The following is a 23,940-nucleotide window of genomic DNA, read 5'->3' on the forward strand; positions in this document are numbered from 1 at the left end:
ATTCCGGTCGACAGTCACTCCCAGGAACCCTGCGAGGAGGTAGAGGGCTGAACCTCCTCACCATCAATATCAAACTGAAAAGAGCCCAGCTGTGATCGCTGTATCTGGAATTCTATAAATGAGGTTTTCTTAATGTTTACCTCCAACAAGTTGCCTTGCACCACTGAGCCACATCACTAAGCACAGAGTCTGCAGTCAGCTGAAGTTCATCACTATTCCTAGCTGTTATTAGGAAATTTGAATCATCAGCAAAGAGAACTGATTTGGCATGATGTACATTTGCAGGGAGGTCATTAATGTAAATCAGAAACAGAAGGGGGCCCAAAATTGATCCCTGTGGGACCCCTCTCCCAACAGGACGAAGTTCAGACTGAATTTACCATTAATGACAACACCATTATCGCCCTCTATTTCAACCATCTGGTTCTGTTACTAAGATAAGACTCAATCATCGACAAGAAATTACCTCTAATTCCATAGTAATGAAGCTTTCTTAGGAGAATGCTGTGGTTCAGGCTGTCAAATGCCTTCTTCATATCAACGAAAAACCCCATGACCTTAACACCCTGATCCAATGATGAATAGATATCACTGATGAAACTCTCCAATGCATCTACGGTTGACATTCCAGCTCTAAAACCATATTGACACTCACTTAAAAGATTGTTATTCAGGAAGTGAGCCAGCAGAGGGGTATATATTGCTCTCTCCCTACCTGGACAAAGAGGTCAAGTTAGCTATAGGTCGGTATTTATCCACTTCCTTCCGAGAGCCTTTTTTGAAAATGGCTTTAGCTTAGATACCTTGAAGCAGGCGGGGAATGACCCGGAAGCACATGATCTGTTCAGAAGCTGATGACAGGACACTGACACAATGGAAAAACTCATTAGTATTTTGGAAGGAATTCCATCAGACCCACTGGACATTTTCATTTTTAGCTTCTTAGCAATAGATAAACCTCTTGCTCAGACCAAGTTGGCATCTCAGAGACAGCAGCATTATCAGGGTTAGAATTTACAAGTAAATCAAAAAGAAGGACCGTCAAAAACCCCCAAACTGAGCCTATTATTCGATGAAACCACCCCAGCAAAGTAGTCATTGAATACTTCAGCAACTTCACAAAGTGATCCCTGGGAGGCCATCAATCACAATTGGATACTCAGTACTCACCCTGATGGGAGTTTCCTTCCTGATTAGATTCCATACAGCCTTAGATTTGTTGTCAGCAGAAGCTATCAGTCTCTTGGAATATTCAGTCTTGAGAGAATGGATCAGCAGTCTGATGTCAGAGGATATCTTTTTGAACAACTCACGAAACAGAGTATTTTGAGGATAAGCCTTCATAAACAACTCCAGGTCTCGCTTCCTGTACAGAGATCCTTCAAGTAAGGATTTGACCAGGGGATCTTTGAAGTATTTCTGGGAATTCCAAACTTTCTCAAAGGAAAGGCCATTTCAAAACCCTGAACAAACATCTGGACAAAGTAATCAGTCTGAGCCTCGTGATGAATCTCATTCAGATATATAGGTGACCAGTCACATTGACCAAGTAGTGAGAGAATTTCAACTTGTTTTGATCAGAGAAAGATCGTTCATTACAGCTTGAGAGATTTCACCTGATGCAGAGGTAAAGGAACAACTATCTCCTGAGCAAAGTGATCGGACAGAGACAAGCTAATCACTCTTGACAATACAGCATCAATATATTTGACACTGATGAAACCATTATCCAACAGAGTGGAAGAGTGAGCTGTAACCCGAGTAGGCTCCCCAATCACATCCTGGAGACCATAGGCACAGAAGACTGACATCAAACTGCTTTGAGCTTGAGTTGCTGAGAAAGTCAACATTAAAGTCGCCAATCACAATAATCCCTTAAATCTCCTAAAAGTTGAAGAAAGAAGCTTGTCAAGCCTGTCAAAAAATGTATCCATTGAGCTGTCAGGGGATCTATAAATACAGACTATTAGAAAATCACCCTCCACAGTCACAGCCGCTGCCTCAAGTCTGACTCGCAAACCTCTGCTAAGCTGAATTCAGAGGTCAAAATCCACATCTTGAATATATGGCCACACCGCCCTTTCGTAACTCTCTGTTGAAATAGCACACAAGATTAAAATTTTCAATATTAACACTTTCACTGCCATTCAACCACGTTTCAGAGACATAAGAGATCAACTCTACTTAGAGATTTGTTCCTGCATGTTTCGAATTTGCAGAGCCAACTCTGTGTTTTTATTACGAATACTTCGAACATTATAGTGCAGGACATTTAGAGTGACTGGGCCTGACATAGAATTAGGTGAGTGACCATGGTTGCTTCCAGCCTCAGCAAGACAGTCAATCAGATTTGTGCGATCTACAAATGTTTGCAATCGCTGGTTTAATCTAAAAAATTGATTGGTCTATAAGAGATCAAAACTGGAATTTCATGAGTAGCTACCACATCCTGATCAGTACGGTCAACCACTATAGAATCAGGTGCTGCTTCAATAGAGCAATGCACACTACCATTTTCGCCAATTCTCTCATCACATTGGAAAGGACCATCATCACTAGCACGTGAGCCACTATAGAAGGTGCATCAACTGTCACAAAGGATTGTGTCATTGTCTCATGAGCACGATAGCGCTGTCAATTAGGTCACCGCTTCACGCCGAGAATGAGGGTGAGAGTATCTGGGACAACATAATTATTCTATCAGAGACTGAATTCCAGTTACAATTCTGAAAATTCTCTTTGCAACCATGAACTTACCTCTCCTGTTCAAATGAAGACGTGACTAGTGTGGAGACTCTTTCAATAGACCATAAATCTAAATTTTTACAGAGTGCGTCTAGACAAACCCCTTATGATTCGGTTTATAGCAGCTATAGATCTATTTTCAATGGAACTCTCAAAGAGATCGTAACGGTAGGGTATGGCTTGATATTCAGATTGTTGTGTCTGTAGGTCCCAATCACCTCAACTAGTTAGCAACAAATCTCTCCTTATCAAGATCATTAAAACCGGAGTGAATACTATTTGTGCCACTCAGAAGCACAATCAATCATTTCGATTCAGACCTACAGTCTCATTAGGAGAAACATCCAGTTTGCAAGAGTCTCAAACTTCATCCCGGGGGCCACAGTGGAACACACAAGATTATCATACCCTCGAAGTAACCCAGTTAGAGGCTTCTATTCCCTTACCGTGGCTATCAGCCCAGATATGAAATTTTTGGCTCTCATAATATTCATATCACTACCTCTTCACTACAACATGATTTAGAAAGGCTTTAATTGGCTTCTTGCTGAATTCATATTTTTTGTATATCTGACAATAGTCTATTGCTAGAGTTCAATAGTGATTCAGTTTGGAGATTCTGTGTACAGCTTACATCTAATATCATCATTATCCAGTTCATTGTCTTCACTAACCACTGTTATTATAGTATTGCATTGTAGAAAGTATTCTTCTTAAGAAAAAACACTCATTAGCCTGAGAGGCCATAGGGAACATTATCTCTAGAACAAACCCTCAGCACTCTCAGTTGAGTTCCAACATCCGTTGAACTTTATCAGTGAGTTCCATAACTAGTTTCTCGTTCATGATTGATCGTTCATGAGTAATCGAAAATAACATGAGGCTCAGGAGCTGGTTAGACAACCCTCACTGCTCAATAGAAATACAATCTTTATACTGCACACCACATTGAAGCTCAATGCCATTTGCGACGCTATTCAATCGCGTTTTTACTAGTGGAGCGACTCTGGCGCAGCCAATTTCAGTTCAGTGCACTTGTCCGTTGGACAGCGACTCACTATCAAGTGTATCAATTTGTACTCAACAATTTTCGCGGCTTGGGAACTTGGCCATTAATCGTGATAGGGAAGTTCTGATTTCAAATTTACAAAAGGCTTCTCTAATACTGGATGTCAGCAACTATTATAAAAATTCTCAATTATTGAAGGATCCAACTATTCATCGGCAGTAATAAGTAAATTCATCGGTTAATAACTATGCGAATAAAGAGGAAATAGTACAACATTTGAGAAAGACATTTCACTTCTTTTCAAAATACAATAAACCTCTAGATTATGAAAACATCAAATCATTTGAAAGCACTTAAAGGACTACTCCCATCTTCAGATGAAAATTCAAAATAAATAAACATCATGTTGACTTATTCAAATATAACATATATCATTGGAAAACTCATATTTATGTTTTTTTGGTCAGCACTGCAATTGGTCACAAATTGTCGACCAATAGACAGGCAGTTGGTCTCAAATTTTGCTATAAATAGTGGTGCCGAGAAAATTTTCTGAACTGACATAGGCTTACGTAGTAGTAGCAGCAGCAGCAGCAGCAGCAAGCAAGCAAGCAAGCAAGCAAGCAGTACAATGGCTCGTACCAAGCAGACAGCAAGGAAATCGACCGGCGGTAAGGCGCCCAGGAAGCAGTTGGCAACGAAAGCTGCCCGCAAGAGTGCTCCGGCCACCGGTGGTGTGAAGAAGCCGCATCGTTACAGGCCTGGCACAGTGGCTCTGCGAGAAATTCGTCGCTACCAGAAGAGCACTGAACTGCTTATTCGTAAGCTGCCGTTCCAGCGCCTTGTTCGTGAGATCGCACAGGACTTCAAGACTGACCTGCGTTTCCAGAGCTCGGCTGTTATGGCTCTGCAGGAGGCAAGCGAAGCCTACTTGGTTGGCCTGTTTGAAGACACCAACCTGTGCGCTATCCACGCCAAGAGAGTGACTATCATGCCGAAAGACATTCAGTTGGCCAGGCGTATTCGTGGAGAACGTGCTTAGACGACAACACACGCGCGGCTATATCATGTTATTGGCTGCTGGTGCTGTGCAATGCAACGCGCACTCACACCAACAACGGCCCTTTTCAGGGCCAGTAGATGATAATTTTTCACATTGGATGAAAATCTGCTACTGCTTGCTTCTCAAAACCTAATAATGGATTTGATTTGCTCTAGAGTCTGTAGTCTGATGCACTCTTCTTCCCTTCACACTATCAATCATAATGCTTCTTCTCTTGTGTTTGTGTCTCTAGATAATGCTGGCCCTTTTTGGGGCCACTGACACAATATTATCAATTTATTATTATGTCGGGATATCGTTCAGAAAGCTGTTTCCCATTTTTCTCTCTATTGCTGGTGCAACCACTCAATTTTAGTTGGTTGGTGCTGTTTTTTCATACACACTGTTTGGAGACCAAGGCTCTTTTCAGGGCCACTGAGACAAAAATTGTTAAAAAGAATATTGTTGTATTATTTTCAACTGATCAAACATGAACATTAATTATTTTTGCCAGTAGGCTTCTTCATGTTTGACGCAACAAGTGAAAAGAGAACTTTCACCACTCATGTGAAAATTGTTTGTTGTGGAAACGTGCGAGTGGCCCTGAAAAGAGCCAACTAGCTATATCAGACTAATATTCATCTCTACTTCAAACTCAGAAGAGACACTGTCACTACTGTTACACACAGTGTATCAATCAATGTAATAGCATAGTCATCACACTTGTGAGGCGAGTGACGACGGTAGCAAATGAATAAAATCATATATTATTTTCATTTTGAAAATCAAACAGCTATTGGCCCTGAAAAGGGCCGTTGACGCTTGTATGCGGTACACTTGTTGTTGTTGTTAAGCGGATGTTGTGGTGGCATGCTAGTCGGCGGCGAGCGCACACACACACACACAAACTCTCTACTTGGAGCTGGTGTACTTGGTGACAGCCTTGGTTCCTTCACTGACTGCGTGCTTGGCCAGTTCACCGGGCAGCAGAAGACGCACAGCGGTCTGGATCTCCCGGCTGGTGATGGTTGAACGTTTGTTGTAGTGAGCCAGTCGGCTTGCCTCGGCCGCGATGCGCTCGAAAATGTCGTTGACAAAGCTGTTCATGATCGACATCGCCTTGGACGAGATACCGGTGTCTGGGTGAACTTGCTTCAGCACCTTGTAGATGTACACGGCATAGCTCTCCTTCCTCTTGCGTTTCTTCTTCTTGTCTCCCTTGGCAATGTTCTTCTGCGCCTTGCCGGCCTTCTTCGCTGCTTTACCGCTTGTCTTGGGTGGCATACTGCTGCTTGCTGCTAGACGAGATCTGCTCAATAGGGCTGCTAGTCCACGAGTGTGTTCAAATTGACTGACTGACTGTGGGTGGAACAGGGTGAGTGAATCACCCTAATTGGCAGTGCCTTAGGCTGGTTTGCCTTATGACTGCTCATAGAATTAACAGAACTGAAAATTTTTGGTTGCTCCTAGATAATAGACCTTAAGTGAATTTGGCTTTTATTTTATTTTTTTTTTTTTTTTTATTTTTTTTTTTTTTTTTTTATTTTTTTTTTTTTTTTTAATAAAGATATAATATAATATGTTTTGTAATATTAAGTTTTGTAATATGGATAATATAATATTGAATATTTGTAATATATTTGTATCTTTGAATATTTATCTATTTTCCATTTATGTATATATTTGTTCATTTGACATTTATTTATAAATTTATACATTTGATTTTTTTTTTTTTTTTTTTTTTTTTTTTTTTTTTTTTTTTTTTGCCAAATTCACTTTTTTGGGAGAAGTGTGATGGAGATGGGTTCACCTCAGGGGAATACGAGCTGTTTACAATGGTGACCTTAACGTCAAGTTGCTGACCATCAGTCTGGCCACCATTGTTGAAAAGGGAGTGGCTTTTTGGTTTGAACTGGTCGTGGTATCTCGTACATCTGCCTTACTGATGTACGCCACGACGTTGAAGCTGTGTCATGAAGTTTTCTTGATGTGAGCTGAATGAAGTCAATCAGTTGGGGAGTGGAGACATATTCATAGAGTAGCCTATTGTTCACTGTGTAGTGAAAGTTGCAGATGGTTCTTATGAGTTTGTTTTGAAGGCCAAATAGTCGTTTTCTATTGGTCTTCGATAGGTATGGGAACCAGACAGGGGCGGCATAGGTCATGTATGCCCTGATGATGGCTGTGAATATGAGCAGCCAAAACTTCAGGGGGAAAGAGGGGGTGATAAAAAGAGGGAATAGTTGTCCAAACAGCACACGACAGTGTTGTATTTTCACGTCAATGTGTTGTTTGAAGGTAAGGTTTCTGTCCAGAGTAACACCTAGATACTTGATGGTGGGGGATCATGGCAGGGCGTGGCCATGGATTGTGAGAGTGGGAGGAAGTTTACATTTTCTGGAAAAGGCGACAGCCACGCATTTATTTGCATTTATCTCTACCTTCCAGGATGAACACCAGGATGTGAGCAGGTTCAACTGCTCTTGAACATTCCTGGCCGCCCTCTCGAGATTCATGCTGCTGGAGTGGAAAGTGGTGTCGTCTGCAAAGAGACTGGTTTAAACTGAAGGTAGAGCTGGCATGTCGTTGATGAAAAGGGAGTAGAGAATAGGACCAAGCACAGATCCTTGGGGGACACCTGCTGTTGATGGGGTGAGAGCTGAAGAAGCTATTGAAGAGGGGGTACGGATTTGGACTTCAAAATACCTATTAGTAAGGTATGACTTGAAGAGTCTGACTGTTGGGGGTGGAAAGACAGATGAAAGTTTATAGAGGAGTCCATCCAGCCACACAGTGTCGAAGGCTGCTTTGAAGTCTATAAAGACTGCAGCCACGTGCTCTTTCTTGTTGAAAGAGTCTGATAATTGAGAGCAGAATTTCATTAGTTGCAGAGTTGTTGAACAACTTGCACGAAATCCAAACTGCTCTGGCCTTATCACACTATCTAGCGTATCTCTGATATGTTTCTCCAGAAACATTTTCTCAAAAAGCTTTGAGAAAAAGCAGGGGATGGAGATGGGCCTGTAGCTGGATGGTTGGGTGGAGCGTTTTCCTGGCTTTAGGAGCAGGAATAATTTGCTCTTTTTCCATTCTGAGGGGAAGTGTTGGGTGTTCAGAATGGAATTGAAAATTACAAGCAGGTGTTGGGCTAGTTCTGGTGGCGCATTGAAGATGGCCTTCCCTGAAATACCATCAAGGCCTGGGGCCTTTTTTGGATTGGTATTTTGAAGTGCGGTTGTTATATCCCCCATTGTAAAGAATGGGAGATTATTTGGGGTTTGGTCTTGAACTGTTTCTGATACACTGTCGACTATTCTATCAAAGTGGGAGTTGAGCTCTTGACTATGGGGAATGGGTGGGTTTGAAAAGTGAATTTGGAGGTGGGAGGCAAACTCATCCACTTTCTCTTGTTCTGAGAAGATAAGCCCATTTGGGCTCTCAAGTGGTGAGGTTGGGGGTTGTTTCCTGAGAAGTTTTCGGGTAGCTTGCCAGGCTGAGTGGGATGGCAAAGATGTTAGATATTCTTCCCAGGATTGCAAGCGATGGAGTTTAAGAAGTTGAGAGCATTTGTGAGATGCTCTATTGAATGCGTATTTGTCAGCAGGAGCTCGTGTGATCTGCCAACGTTTACGAGTGCTACGACGCTCACTGATAGCTAATTGGATTTCAGTTGGGAGTAGTGAACGTCGTTGGGGTTGGGCTATGGAAGTGTTGTCAGCTAGAGCTGTTGTAATAACTTCCGTGATAGTATCAGTGTGGGCTTCTAAGTCGACAGAGTTTGAATGTGTGCTTGGTAAGGGAGGAATGGAATTTGACACACTATCAAAGTAATTTCTCCAATTCACAGTAAGGCGATGTGGAGATGGCCTTGCAATGCTATCAGGATTCACAAGAGTGAACAACACTGGTAAGTGATCTGAAGAGAGGTCTTCTATCACGTCAACCAGTGTGGTCTTTGTAAGTCCAACAGACAGTGCATAGTCCAAAATGTCAGGTTGAGCAGCTTGGTTAAACATACTTATATGTGTGGGGGATGATGGTATGTGAAAACATATTTCTGTGTCAAATTCTTCAGTGAATTTGAGGAGTGATGCCCCTGTTATATTTGTAGTTCGGCAACCGAAAGCCATGTGCTTGGCATTCCAGTCACCAGCTACAAATATGCTGGGGGAGGAGGTGAAAATTTGAGATAGGGTGTTTGTGTTAACTGCTCTATTTCTGGGTGGGTTGTATAGAGAGACAAAAGTAACTGGTGTATTCTGTACAGAGATTGTAGCCGCTATTACATCCATGTCTGGTATGGATGGAAGTGGGTGTACACAGAAGGAGTGTCTTCTGTGTACTAGAATTGCTACACCACCATGGGTTTGATTGTGCTCATTGGGGGGGCGGTCATAGCGTAGGCAGTGATATGAGGGGAATTTAATTGGCATAGTAGTTGGCATTTGTGTTTCCTGAATTAGAGCCACATCTATATTCAGGTCACTAAGAAAGTGACGAAGTTCGTCTATTTTGTGTCTTAGTCCATCTGCATTGAATGAAATAATTTTGAAATGATTCATTTTAGATGAGGAGGGAGGGTAGTGCACTCATTATAACTCCAATGGCCTCACCAATATTCGAGGCTGTGGCGAGTTGTGGTAAGATGTTTACCACCCATTGGATGAACTTTTGTGAGCTTAAAAAGCTCAGAATGCTGTTTTGTCCCTGTTCTGTTGTGGGTTTCAAACTTCCTTCTTTCAGCGCCGCTGATGGCTGCTGCTCTTGTTGTGATGGTAGAGGGGGGAAGTTTGAGTGAGAGATGACAGGGGGCGGAGGTGGAACCCATTCCATGGGGAGAGAAGGAAATATATTCTTCTCCACTGGTTTGTAGGTTTTGGTCACTATTTTAGTGACCTTGTGATGTTGTTTAGGTGAGGGGGCAGAGCTTTTCCCCGCATCCGCGAGAGCAGCCACAGTAGAAGGAGGTGTAGTTATAGCCACACTCCCCTCTTTCAGCGACTGCCCCGCAATTTGTGGACGCTTGGATGCCACTTGAGTGGCTGCTGTCGGCGACTGAGTGGTCTCAGTTGACCGGGCAGCTTCAGGCGACTTCTTGGCCTTGTTTAGCAATTGAAGGTGTACACGGCACCCTTGATAGTTTGCTGTGTGACTGCCCCGACAGTTCACACAGATGGGTTTTTCAGTGTTCAGATTTCTCTGACACTGAGAGGCAGTGTGGTCTTCACCACATTTCACACATCTGGGTGTGTGAAAACAGTTTACAGAGCTGTGGCCATACCTCTGGCATTTAAAACATTGAGGTAGGCCGGGCCTTGGTCTGTAGGGTTCAATTTGAACCTCTACAGAGCCGATTGATGAAAGGGAGTAATTTTTTTTGAAATCACCCTCTTTTTTCAATTCGATGAGAAAAAGGCTACAAGGCCTCCCACGGCTTGTGATATTTTTTACTAGAAGTATGTTAAACCCAGCCTTTTTGAGTGATTCGGCCAGGTCGGCTTGGTTGTGAGACCAGTGAAGGCCTCTGAGGACAACCTTCAGCTCAGAATCGCGCTCAGAGCTGAAGGTGTGGAAGGGGATGTTTTCCTCCACTAAAACTGACTTTACTGTAGTAAAGTCAGTTTCAGTGGTGGTTTTGAGCACATAGTTACCACCCTTCAAGGTTGTAACTATTTTGGATGAGATTTTTTGTTCTATTTTGTTGGAAATTTGTGTCCAATTTTGTGGCACAGGAAAGACCAGTGGAGGAAAGAATTTTCTGGTCTGCATGGGTGTTCTGTTAAGTGTATTAGAGACTTGTTCTTCACTCACCCTATTCTGTTGTCTCCTCTGCTTCCTTGCGACAAGGATGAAGGGGTCCTCCTCTGCTTCACTGGTGGGCGCTGAGGTGGAGGGTGGTGTCGCCACCGTAGCTGCATAAGAGGCCGGCTGTGGGTGGTCGTTGCTGCCGTGTGGCGGGGTGGAGGGGGCTGTAGTCACTCCACTAGACTTGTTGTTGGAGGGTGAAGACTCGGGCGTCACCCCTCTCGCCGTAGTGGTTGTCAGACAAGGGAAGGAGCTGCCCGTTAGTTTGGTCAGTCTCTCCCTCCTCTGAACTGAGGATACTGGTTTGTGGGTGGCCCTCTGGGTGGTCCGCATGGCAGAGCGAAGGGTCGACCCACGGTTTATCCTCTACTCCTCCTACTCCTTCTTCTCCTACTTCTTCTTTACCTGCTGCAGGGCCGCTTCGAACGGCGCCAGCTTCTCTGCGTCGGCCTTGTAGTTGGCAGCAATGTACTTCTTGATCGCCTGCAGTGACGAGCCACCACGCTCCTTGAGTCCGGCAATAGCAGTTCACCATTTCGCCGGTTGGCGGGTGTGCTGGCTTGGCACGCGGCTTCTTGGAGCTGGCTGCTGCTTTCGATGTGGCCGCCTTCTTCGCCTTGGCCGGTGTGGACGCGGCTGGGACCGTTGCCGCTGGACTGGTTGCTGTCTGGCTGGCATCTTGTTGTTGAGTAGTAGAGTAGACAGTAGTGGTATCGCTGCTGCTGCTAACTTGCTTTCAATAGCTTCGAGATTCATTGAAAACAACCGACCTATATAGACTTGTACGGACCGATATGGAAGCTGCAGCGGTGGCAAGCCAAAATTGTGTTAGTTCAGCAGAAATTCGTGCTTGTTGGCCGGCACTCTTTTGCTTATAACTTCGCAATCGCTCGTGCTACAAAGCTGCAAATCATATTGTTGGATTGCTCACACTATTCTCTAGACAACTGAATAGGTTTATATAGTAATTATTAGTGATTTTCTATTGAAAAAGTCGTTCAAACACTCTCATACCCGGCCGAACTCGGTACACTGCAACACTTGATCGACTATTCATCAATTGTGTGCTAAGAAATTAGCAAAAATACTATTGAGTCTGTTAGAGCATGTCAGTACGCATCTACACATGCAATAATATTGTACACTTTTATTGGTCTGGAACTAGATAATAGCCGAAAAGCTGACCACAGGTAATACACAGCCAAACACACTAGTACAGTACACAAGTAAGACACTTTTCTGTTGGAAAATCAAACAATATGCATGTAATTGTAATTGTATGTATACTACTGAACATCCAGTCGACTTCTGAGTGTAATATAGAATAACGATTCTCCAATTCAAATTGAAGAAAAGTTGAAAAAGTCATTTTCACCAGTTTAACTGGGCTCAGTGTGCATGTTGTGTCCACAAAATAAGCAAGATATTGAATGCAGGACACAGAGTGTGCAGTGAAAACTTTCCTATTTATTTGAATAGCTTGTAAATTATACAGAACATTTGTTAGCAGTCAATTTTGATTGAATTCAGAGTGAAAAACCATGTCTGTAATGTGAAAAACGCCGCTTTTCTTGTAGACTTGTTCCCGCGCTGTGTGGCGGGTTGCCTATCCACAGCCGTTGTCATTTAATAATATCTAATAAAATCTGTATTTATTGCACATTTATTGTTGATTCTATGCTCACATTGTATGTAGAAAGGGTATGCAGTGTAGACGCATTGATAATAACAATAGAAAAGCCAGTATAGATAGCTGGTTGTGCATAATCAGTACACTATCAATTTAAAACACATTTGAATTTGGCGCCATAAAATGAACAGTCAGCTGGCTAGCCAATGACAATCGTTGTTGCCTCTATTTGCTAGAATATTGGGTTCCCATGGCTGGCGCGCACTCACACACACGCAAAAACAAGCAAATATAAGTGAGTTTCCTTACAAATAATTTTCACAAAATTCTAATAGGCTGTTGTTATTTGTTGTATCTGTCTATTACCCAATCTATCAATTCACTCACATTATGCTGTATTATCAATGATGATGGGAAAATTGAATAAATGAAAAAACAAATGTAAGTGGCATTTATTTTGTTCATGTTGGCATTATTTCAATAGGCTATTGGCTGTTGTTATTTGTGTCTGACTCACAATCACTGACTCACATCTGTTGCTATCACTCTCTCTCTCACACACACTCTCTCTATCATCTATCTATCTATCCATCCATCTATATATCCATCTATCCATATAAATGCAGACAAATATATTATTTATTTGTGGACAGAATCACAAATCATATAAATATGATTGAGAAGGAACAACAGGCTTGGCCCAAATCTCCAAATTTTGATAAATAATAATAAAATGTCCAAAAAATAGGCTATGTTTCTATTGTAAACGTTATTATGATATTATTGTATGATCATTGAAAAAAGATGAAGAGAAAAAATTTCAAGTAGCATTAATATGAAGAAAAAAAACTTCCAAGTAGTAATGACAAGAATTCGACTACAAACATCATGAGTGCAGAGTGTGTAGGTGGAGGTTATAGAAGGGACAACATTATTGTTAACATAGTTAATGAAAAGTCATCAACAATAACACTCTTACACAATAATAATATTATTGACAAATAATATTAGTTGCAACAGACTAGTTGAGACTGAAGGTTTGAAAAGTGTTTTGGCGGCCCTGAAAAGGGCCTTTTTGCTGTAGTAGAGTGGAGCGTGAATGGTGAAGACGCTTGCGCGGCAGCAGTCCAATAGTGTGTTGTGCTGGCTGGCTGGCTTAACCTCCGAATCCGTACAGTGTACGTCCCTGACGTTTCAACGCGTAGACAACATCCATAGCGGTGACAGTCTTGCGTTTGGCGTGCTCTGTGTAGGTGACAGCGTCACGAATCACATTCTCCAGGAATACCTTCAGCACACCGCGTGTCTCTTCGTAGATGAGACCCGAGATACGCTTCACTCCTCCTCGGCGAGCCAGACGACGAATGGCCGGCTTGGTGATACCTTGGATGTTGTCTCTCAACACCTTCCTGTGCCGCTTGGCGCCTCCTTTTCCCAGACCTTTTCCTCCTTTGCCGCGACCAGTCATGTTGCTGCTGCTAGTAGTCGAGTGAAACTGACAAATTTTGTGGAAAATGCGCCTCTATTTATACCCTAGTGGTGACATTTGATTGGCCGAAAGCCAGCCGCCAATAGTAAGCCAGCATTGATCAGCACTGCAATTGGTCACAATTTGTCGACCAATAGACAGGCAGTTGGTCTCAAATTTTGCTATAAATAGTGGTGCCAAGAAAATTTTCTGAACTACCATAGGCCTACGTAGAAGTCGTCTATAGTATTTCTCAATTTTTTGTGAAAAATGAAAATCGCTCAAACTCCGAGATCTTATGGTCTTTGATGCTAGTGTAGTTTAGCTTCTGTAGGACGATCTTTGGGGATTGGTATTGCTTTTAAGCCTAATTCTCGACAGCGATCCGCATACGCGCGAATTGGCTCATTCCGGTGTTGTTTAATCGCACTCAACGCGAAATGACTTTCAGGTTCTCGTAACTCTTTAAATCTCTCTAAAAGAACTTTTTCATACTCAACAAAAGCTGCTCCCTCGGATAATAATTCGGGATGAGTGTTCAAACAGACAGACGCGGTCCCAGATGTTTTTAATTTACATTTATGAGCTTTTTATCGTTATCAGACCAATTACCAGACTGTGCTACAAATTTCAAATTTTGAATAAATTCCTCTACTTTTTGTCCACCTTCTTCACCTTAAAATGTTCTTACAAGTGATTGTAAACCTAAATCCTTACATATTAAAGTTGTTGGTCGAACCTGTTGACTGTTTGAAGCATTAACAGTGTCTAACTCTTGCTGTAATATAGCTTTTTCTAAGTGTGCATGTTCTGATTGTGCCCTAAGTTGTCTCAATTGTTCTTGTAAACACTCTATTTCTGATCTATCTACATTTTGAACAGGTAGATCAGGTGGTACTGGATTCATCTTGAATGGTTGACTTGAAATCTTAAATATTTTGAATGGTTTCTCTGAAAAATCTTATTTCTATTAATCTAACAATTCTATTTCCATCTAAGATCTGATTATAATAGAGTAATCAACATTCACTTTCCAATTAAATCTATTTTTTGATTGAAATTTTCTATTATTTTCTCGTTTCTAACAGTGAATTTTGTCCCATGACTCCGATCTGGTTCGATAGACATTTTTGCAGTCGATCCCACCACACGCCACCAGTTTTGTAACCGCCCTTGATGGGGGTTGAAGATATCTTATTACTACTTCAAGGGAGTCATGGGAACTGGGTAGACAACAACATTGTATTACCTAAAGAATTTCTCATTTATTATGCCAATTACTTGAAATTTAAAGAATGAAATATGCAGTACATTTTATCAAAATATTATTCCTACAAAAACTACCTGCCAATAAGATTCTGCTAACTAGAAATTTTACTACATCAGGAATTTTACTAATTAGGGTCTCGGCCGGTGAAAATGTTTTATAAGGAGCTAGAATTTTGGCACTTACCCACAGCTATCACTCCCACCGTGATCCCAAACCACAGGACACCCAAGTATATCATAATGCCGGAAAAATAACTTAACTTTTTGCAATAAGGTATGGATTTTGATCCGCTTGGTACCTCGGTTATTTAACGACTGGAGGTTTTCCGTCCGGAAAACTTCCCCCTCTCCACGTCAGTGTGCCAGAAGGCCTAACTGCTGCTATTGGAAGAGTCGGTTCTCACGAGATTCGGCAAGCGGGTACTTGCCAGGTCTGCAGTATTCCTCTGGGAAAATATCTACAGGCTACCAAACATCCGCCTTGTCCTTGCCTCGTGGAGCCACCTCATCCGTGAGAACTAGCAAATATCCCTGAATTTGCTGGTTCTCAGAGTAGTATAGACATAAGTTATAGTATTATTGTCGCTGCAAAAATACTACTTACTCACTAAATTATATATTTTCTCACTGAAGTCCAACTACGAAATTATTATTCTAATATCAGAGTCTTTTCTCCTGAAAAATCTTAAATCTAAAACACGGAAAAATCAATCAATAAATAAGTAATCAAATACTACCCATGTCACACTGGGAACACGAATCTTGAATCATATTTGCAAAATTCCTTACCGTTCAGGAGATATGACCATTTGAAAATTTCAAAATTCCATGATTGCTGCATCATAACTCACTCTGTATAGAAACTGAGGGTGCCAGAATTTGCTCTTACATTTCAAAGTCAAGCTTTATATATAGTGCAAATTTCAGCCAAATCCGAGATAATTCATGTTCCAGTGTGTTTTATGATGGATATGGTATTTCTCCATGGATTTTCTTAATTTTTTGTGAAAGATAAAAATCGCTTAAACTCTGTGATCTTATGGTCTTCGATGCCAGAGACACGAATCTGGAATCATATTTGCAAAATTCCTTAGAGTTCAAGAGATATGACCATTTGAAAATTTCAAAATTCCATGATTGCTGCATCATAACTCACTCTGTATAGAAACTGAGGGTGCCAGAATTTGCTCTTACATTTCAAAGTCAAGCTTTATATATAGTGCAAATTTCAGCCAAATCTGAGATAATTCATGTTCCAGTGTGTTTCACGATGGTTTTCCTCGATTTTTTGTAAAAAATAGAAATCGCTCAAACTTCGTGATCTTATGGTCTTTGATGCCAGAAACACGAATCTGGAATCATATTTGCAAAATTCCTTAGAGTTCAAGAGATATGACCATTTGAAAATTTCAAAATTCCATGATTGCTGCATCATAACCCACTCTGTATAGAAGCTGAGGATGCCAAATTTGGCACGACATTTCTCAGGTCTAGCTTTATGTATAGTGTAAATTTCAGCCAAATCTGAGATAATTCATGTTCCAGTGTGTTTCACGATGGTGTTAGTCCATAGTTTTTCTTAATTTTTAATAAAATATGAAAATTGCTCAAACTTCGTGACTATATGCTCTTTGATGCGAGTAACAAGAATGTGGAAACAGATTTGCAAAATTCCTTACCGCTCATTAGATATGGGCGTTTGAAATTTTAAAATTGTATGTTTGAAGCTGCATAACTCACCATGTATAGTAGCTGAGCGTGCCAAATTTGGCTCCGACATTTCTCAGGTCAGGCTCTATCTATGGTGCAAATATCAGTCGAATATGAGATAAATTTTGTTTCTGAAAACGCACGATTGTTTTTAGTCCATGGTTTTTTCATTTCTCTGGATCATCCAGCCGGGGGTGCAGGGGGCGGAGCCTGTCTATAGTGAGTTCCACGTTATAATGGCTGGGTTCTATTAGCAATGGTATTGTTATCCTTGTCTATCTTTCAACAAAGCGGATAGCGATATCTCTTCCTAGCTATGCTCTGGTGCCAAATCGGCTTTTGCCAATGTAGTAATGAATTAACAAAATATTTCATCCTTATTATAAAAATTCATTATGAGATTATTGAAAAATATAATTTCTTGCCCATAAAATATAATCGATCATTTTAAACTAGAATGGACAATCTTCCTCTTCTTACAAAACAAGGATTAGGCTTTAACCTGTTCCAACTCACATCTAGCCAATTATTCAAATAAACATAAAAAAATCCTATTATTGCCAACGCTTGCGTGGTCTGCCAACATCTCTTTTGCCTACTGGCTGATAATTATAGACTTTCAATGGTATTCTTTCAGCTGACATTCTTTGAACATGCTCCCTCCATTGATGCTGATTCTCCTTAACTCTTTCATTCATGCTGCAGATTTTCAATTCTTTCCTAATATCTTCATTCCTGAAATGATCTCTTCTGTCACATCCCTTGGTTCTTCGGGGAAATCTCATCTCGGCTGCCTGCACTCTACTTTCAAGTGGCTTTGTAGTAACCCATGATTCACTACCATAGAGGAGGACTGGAGCGGCCATTACCTTATAAAATTTCATAATTGTATCTGTTCTAGCTTTTTTACCCAAGTCCTGCTGATATTTCCACATATCATTTGGAACTTTCCTATTTTCTTCTCAATATCCAATTCATCTTTGTAACTAATGTCACTTCCTAGATATGTATATTGAGAAACTTGTTCCAAAACTGTATTATTAATAACAATTTTTGATCTGACCGGATATTTGCCTCTGAATGCCATAATTTTTGTTTTCTTATTTGATATTTTTAAATTATATTTCTGACCTATTTCATTGAGGATATGGACTGATCTTTGGAGGTCATTTTCATTGTCCTGCACTATCCAGAAATCATCAGCAAATAACAATGCATTCAGGTGAACGTTCTTTTCAAGTTCTATTCCTAAACCTACTCTACATTTCCATTTTTGGAAAATGTGGTTAAGATATATATTGAATAAAGTGGGTGATAAACTACACCCTTGTCTCACTCCTTTATCACCTGTATTGATTATTATTTGTGTATCATGGTACAGTGATCTTATAGCATTCACGAGATGGAAAGGATAACCTCTTTTAATCAAAATCTTCCACATGATACTTCTATTCACTCTATCAAAAGCCTTTTCGAAATCAATGAAAGCCATATGCGTTTCAAGATTAAACTCTCTCCTTTTCTCTATCACTCTTTTTATGGAGAAAATGTTGTCTGAACATGAGCGACCTTTTCTGAATCCACATTGTTCTTCATTCAAAACTGCCTCAGCGATATTTTTAACTCTACAATTCAGTATTCAATTGACAATTATTACATTATTAAAATTATTACATTTGATTGGACAATTATTACATTAATTAACCTGTATCAGCTACCATCTACAGAAGGCATTGACAAGACAGAGGATCGGCAACGTTGTTTTCCTATCTCTCTCCACTGTCATTATAACGTGGACCTCACTATAGGCAGATAAGGCGAGCGAAGCGGATATGATAATACAGTGACTGGACCAGTAACTTCCAAGGAGCTCCAATAAAACTCAATGCTTGAAACTTGGTCAATTTGTAGCTACAATGTTGAAAATTGGTGTAATTTGAAAAGTGACAAATATACTAGATACCTACATTTGGACTATTCTATAAATCATTATTGGGACAGTTTTTGGCTGAAGCCCATCTGTATAATTAATAAAAAATTGTATAATTGAATAAATAAATAAAAGCTGGACTGTATGAATTTACATGAATACATTATAATTATTATTAAACGAAAATCCCAATTAAATACTGTAAATCAACCCGAAGACTTCAAGACTACAGCATTTAATTGGGAATTTCGTTTAATAACTAGTAGTTCTGTGTACAATAGACCTCGTGCTCAGTAAGTTACATTGATCTGTTATGTTTGCTCAAAATTAATAAATAATTTATCAATTTAAAATGTCTAAAAAAATCCTACATAAACATAGAGCTTTCTGTCCTATCGTACCTTGACGTGTCGTCCCGGAATGTGAGTGTGAGCGCTGTTATCAGGTCTGGCTGCAGTCGATACGCCAATCCAATCAACCCATCAGAGAACATTCTGTGTTGTCGTGTTGGCGAAAAATCGGTGTGTTGAAATTAACAAAATAATCTACCATAATTCAAATTCAAATTCAAATTAATTTTATTGAGCCAAAAAAGAACATACAGGCCAAGTCAAAACATGAAAATAGACAGAATAACAATGTAAAATAAAAAATTTAAGCATATAACAATGGTAAGAATACATTTATAATACAACAGCAGAGTTCAAGTGTCATCATTCAGAAATTCATCTACACTATAGTAAGCCCTATTCACTAAGTATGCATAGAGTTCTCTTTTAAAATTCATTGATGGGGCATATAAACATTTTGGTAACTTTTTAAACAGTCTCAAACCAATTACACTAGGACTTTTGTCAGAGAATCTCAATCTGTGGTAATTAACAAACGGGTCCCCATTGCCACGAGTAGAATAACCATGAACATCACAATTCTTTTTCAATGATTTAATCTTATTAGCAATTTATAATACTACTCTGTAAATATAAATACATGGAAAAGTGAGTAATTGTAGTTCTTTGAATGCATTCCTGCACGATTGATTGTAATCCAAGTTTGCCAAATACCTTACTGCACGTTTTTGTAAAATGAATAATTTCTGACAGTTTAAACCAGACGTACTTCCCCAAAGTTCTACGCCATATACCAGGTGAGTGTAAATGAGAGAGAAGTACACACACCTAGCAATATCTCTAATCACAAATCTTACCATATACCGTAATACAAAGAGACCCCTGCTATTCTTACCAGCTACTTTATCAGCATGCTCATTCCATGACAATCTTTCGTCTACAGTCAAACCAAGTAAATTTACTGCATTAGCATTTTTAATAGCATTATCCCCTATCATGACTACAGGCTCGAAAGAAAATATTCTCCTAAAATTAAATTGTATAGCAAGGCTCTTGTCGGGATTAACAGAGAGAGCACATTCATTATAAAACTGCACAATCTCATTTGAACACAATTGGCTTTCAGCTCCAGCTGGTCAATACTATTGCCATGGAGTAACAGAGTTGTGTCGTCAGCATACAATGTAATATCACAATCATTTGAAACAGACGACGGTAGATCATTTAATACAAAACAAACAGTAGAGGACCGAGTATAGAGCCTTGAGGAACACCTTTTGTTACATTCAATTTCTCAGAATCTACAACTCTACCTCCATTCTTAATACTAACATACTGCATTCTCTTTGACATATACGACTCTATCAAATTATTTATAAGACCCCTCATACCAAGAGAGTGCAGTTTTTTCAGTAGAATTTCTTTATCAACACTACCAAAAGGTCGTGATAAGTCGAGCAGAACCCCCATAGCAGCTTTCCCATTGTCCATAGCCTCAATTACACTCTTAATAAATCTAGTTGCTGCTGTGATAGTGAATTTACCTTTAATGAATCAATTCTGACAATCATTTAATAAATCAAACTTTTGTAGGTAGTCAATAATTCTGTCATAAATCACCCTTTCAAAAATCTTGGATAAGACTGGCAGCACAGAAATGGGCCTATAATTTTTCATGTTTGCTCTGTTACCCTTCTTGAATAAAGGAATTATTTTTGCAATTTTCAATGCATCAGGAAACACACCACTCTGAAAGACTCCATTCAAAATGAAAACAAGAGGATCAGCAATCTCATCACTGCATGCCTTTAAAACCTTGATGGGAATATTATCGTAACCAACACTATTCTTATTTTTTAAGAATCTTTATTTTTATTTTTTAACTGTCATTAATGCTAAAGCTGACATAATGCTGATTTCCTACAAACTTCATTTCTCACTTTTCATGATTTTAGGAACCAGTTTCTTTTCAATAATATTTGTTGCAATTTTAATCATCAGATTAAAAAAGAAAAATGTAGAAAAATGTTTTCTATCAATAAATTCAAACTAGAATCATGGCCTCAGCCATTATAGCCTACTATAGAAATAGATAGTCTAAAGTAAGCCATGCCTCAGCTTATGGAAAGACAAAGTTAGTAGACAACTGTCTACGTTGATGGAAAGATACATGATGTTCAATGTTTTTGAACATGTAGTATTATAGTCCACTAGACAGCTGATTTATGATGAATAATTATTCTAAAGTCTGATTTTACGGTAATATTGGTGTTCAAAGGAGACTCCTTTTCCTTTTGTATTATCATTAAAATGCAAAATTTCAAAAAACCGAATATGTATAAGTCAACGCGTATGGTAATTCAAAAAGGATCATACCTGTCAAATTTTATGAAAATCTATTGCTGCGTTCAAATGAGGAACATAAATGTAAAAATAAAGAGAAATGCAAAACCGTCGACTTGAATCTTAGACCTCACTTCGCTCGGTCAATTATTTATCAATTAGCATTTGAACAAATACATCTTCCAATTTATTTCCATCTGTAGATGGAAAACATCACATTATATGATCAACATTTTTTAGTTTTATGGTGGTAACGGTATTGATAGAATAATTCAAATCCAAAAAATTGTAAATCGTAAGATTTATTACATTCACAAGAAGTAACATAATATCCAGTGAATGAGTTACGTTATTAATGAAATTACAATAATAGTTCTTCTCACATTAAAGCGGCGTTTACACCAAAGTTATTAACAAAATGATATTAACTTAATCCTAATAGGTTATATTAGATTGAACATAACTTATCATACACATGATGAACATATGTGTTTGTCAAGTTCCATTCAATCTAATAGAACCTATAAGGATTAAGTTATTAACATTTTGTTAATAACTTTGGTGTAAACGCCGCTTATGAATAGTTTTGTTCAACGATGATTTCTCCTACAATATATCGGCTATATTGTAATAAAACATGATTAGTGTATGAAAATATTAAAGTAATAGATTTATTGAAATTAATCTACTTTTGGAAATATACAACAATATTAACGTCATACAGTCCTAGTCGAAGTGTGATAATGTGATTATTTATTCACCTAATTTATGTAGAATTACAATTTCGATGGAAAATGAACACCCTATAGTGAGGTTCATGTTATAATGACAGTATTTGATCAACTTTGGTTTTGCTATCCTAGTCTATCATTCGACAAAGACGGTGGTACTATCCTTTTCTAGGTCCTCAATGATGCCAATTATGTTTTTATGTGTAGAAATATAATTAATTAATACAGAGAATTGGCATCGCTATTCTTCTATCTTTATCCACTGCCATTATAACGTGGACCTCACTATAGACAATTATTGGTTGCCATGGAAAAAATTGTAATGTGAAATTTTCAGTTCAATATTATCATCAAAATGTTTATAGCTTTTGCTTCTTAAATGAGATTTTGTGTTTGAAAATAGTTTTCTTGATTTTAAAATTCATAAAATAGAAACTCAGGAAGTGAAAGTGCATAGTAAGAATAAACATGAAGAACCCATGACATAACCTATAATCTTGAGTGTTGATAGGAAATGACATTGGGTAATACAGTGAGGCAGAACATCTGAAAGGATCTCTCTGCCGATAAAAGCCATAAGAACAAATAATATATCGATGATAAAAGATGAAGCACCTCTCCTAAATGCTTCCTTCCTGAATAGCTTGAGTTTTTACATTCAACCTTAACTAAAAATGGACAATTTTTACAAGTTTCAACTAATTTTAAACACTATTTCAGTGAAGTATCAGTGTGAACAAATGTATTGAAATTAATGCACTTCATAAACATCATTTACACCAGAGTTATTAACAAAATGTTAAATCTAAATCCTTATAGGTTCTATTAGATTGAACGGAACTTGACAGACACATATGTTCATCATGTGTATGATAAGTTATGTTCAATCTAAAGGTGCGTACAGCTTAGACCATTTTTATAGAGTAGACACGCTGGGAAGTCTAGCCTCTGTAGCCAACATCTACTACCAAATCCACCCATCTTGACGTCACAACCAAGCTAACAACAATGCATTGTTCAACAACAATGTAAGCTAAACACCACAAACGCTTACACAACAAACTATTGTGACGTCAAAGTGGGCGAATTTGGCAGTAGAGATGTTTTGGCTTCAACGACTTTTAGTATGAATATACAATATTGGCCGTGTCTACTCTATAAATGGTCTAAGGCGTACAGATATATGCGCCGCAAGCATGAGCAATTCACTTTTAATCAGCTGATGCCAAGCTTTTTATAATTTATATCTTACCGTTTCTGTAAAAATACAGATAATTACAGTCAGCTGATTAAAAGTGAATTGCTCATGTTTACGGCGCGTAAATCTGTATGCACCTTGATAGAATCTATACGGATTAAGTTATTAACATTTTGTTGATAACTTTGGTGTAAACGCAGCTTTAAACACTATTTCAGTGAAGTATCAGATTGGAAAAATGGATTAAAATTAATACATTTCTGGGTGAATACGTTTTTGGTTGAAAATTGATTTAGAAAAACTACCCACTAAATAATAATGTGATTATTTTTGCGTGAATGTGTTTTTATACGAATTTACTTTTGATTGACTCTTTATTGATTAATAGCCTACAATGAATACATAATCAAATGATAGGAATAGAAAAATAAGGTACCGGTAACCTTGTGCTATTCCTCTCCCAAATTTAGTCAAGGCAAGACAAGACATGATCAGACACGTTTAATCACAATACTTCACATTGTTGCTTATGACGCAACTCACACTGATTAGTCATTGCAATTAGACATGTCTTCATGATCAACTATGTGAAGTATTGTGAGTCTAATCATGTCTTGTCTTGTCTTGACTAACTGGTTTGCGCCTAGCCTCAAGGACTTGATAAGTTAGGCTAGGCGCACACCAGTTGGTCACATGATCAGACACGTTTA

The 23,940-nt window shown here is 39.0% G+C and overlaps 3 protein-coding genes and 1 pseudogene across 3 annotated transcripts; 1 reads left to right on the forward strand and 3 right to left on the reverse strand.

Moving 5' to 3' along the window:
* The first annotated feature begins 4,312 nt into the window (after positions 1–4,312).
* LOC111063798 (histone H3) lies at positions 4,313–4,891 on the forward strand. The gene has a single exon (XM_022351478.2). The coding sequence runs from the start codon at positions 4,386–4,388 to the stop codon at positions 4,794–4,796; it is 411 nt and encodes a 136-aa protein (XP_022207170.1). The 5' UTR covers positions 4,313–4,385; the 3' UTR covers positions 4,797–4,891.
* Positions 4,892–5,649: 758 nt separating this feature from the next.
* LOC120355882 (histone H2B) lies at positions 5,650–6,142 on the reverse strand. The gene has a single exon (XM_039444626.1). The coding sequence runs from the start codon at positions 6,078–6,080 to the stop codon at positions 5,709–5,711; it is 372 nt and encodes a 123-aa protein (XP_039300560.1). The 5' UTR covers positions 6,081–6,142; the 3' UTR covers positions 5,650–5,708.
* Positions 6,143–10,991: 4,849 nt separating this feature from the next.
* LOC120355881 lies at positions 10,992–11,515 on the reverse strand (annotated as a pseudogene).
* Positions 11,516–13,353: 1,838 nt separating this feature from the next.
* Positions 13,354–13,725, reverse strand: LOC111062786 (histone H4). The gene has a single exon (XM_022350473.2). It carries the CDS (start codon positions 13,697–13,699, stop codon positions 13,388–13,390), a length of 312 nt encoding a protein of 103 aa, XP_022206165.1. The 5' UTR covers positions 13,700–13,725; the 3' UTR covers positions 13,354–13,387.
* Positions 13,726–23,940: the final 10,215 nt, after the last annotated feature.

Source organism: Nilaparvata lugens, unplaced genomic scaffold (genome assembly GCF_014356525.2).
Source record: "Nilaparvata lugens isolate BPH unplaced genomic scaffold, ASM1435652v1 scaffold5122, whole genome shotgun sequence".
Lineage (NCBI taxonomy): Eukaryota > Metazoa > Arthropoda > Insecta > Hemiptera > Delphacidae > Nilaparvata > Nilaparvata lugens.

Bases quoted from the DNA above. Each gene is read 5' to 3' on its own strand.
- LOC111062786 (XM_022350473.2), bottom strand. From the start codon at position 13,699: ATGACTGGTCGCGGCAAAGGAGGAAAAGGTCTGGGAAAAGGAGGCGCC.
- LOC120355882 (XM_039444626.1), bottom strand. From the start codon at position 6,080: ATGCCACCCAAGACAAGCGGTAAAGCAGCGAAGAAGGCCGGCAAGGCG.
- LOC111063798 (XM_022351478.2), top strand. From the start codon at position 4,386: ATGGCTCGTACCAAGCAGACAGCAAGGAAATCGACCGGCGGTAAGGCG.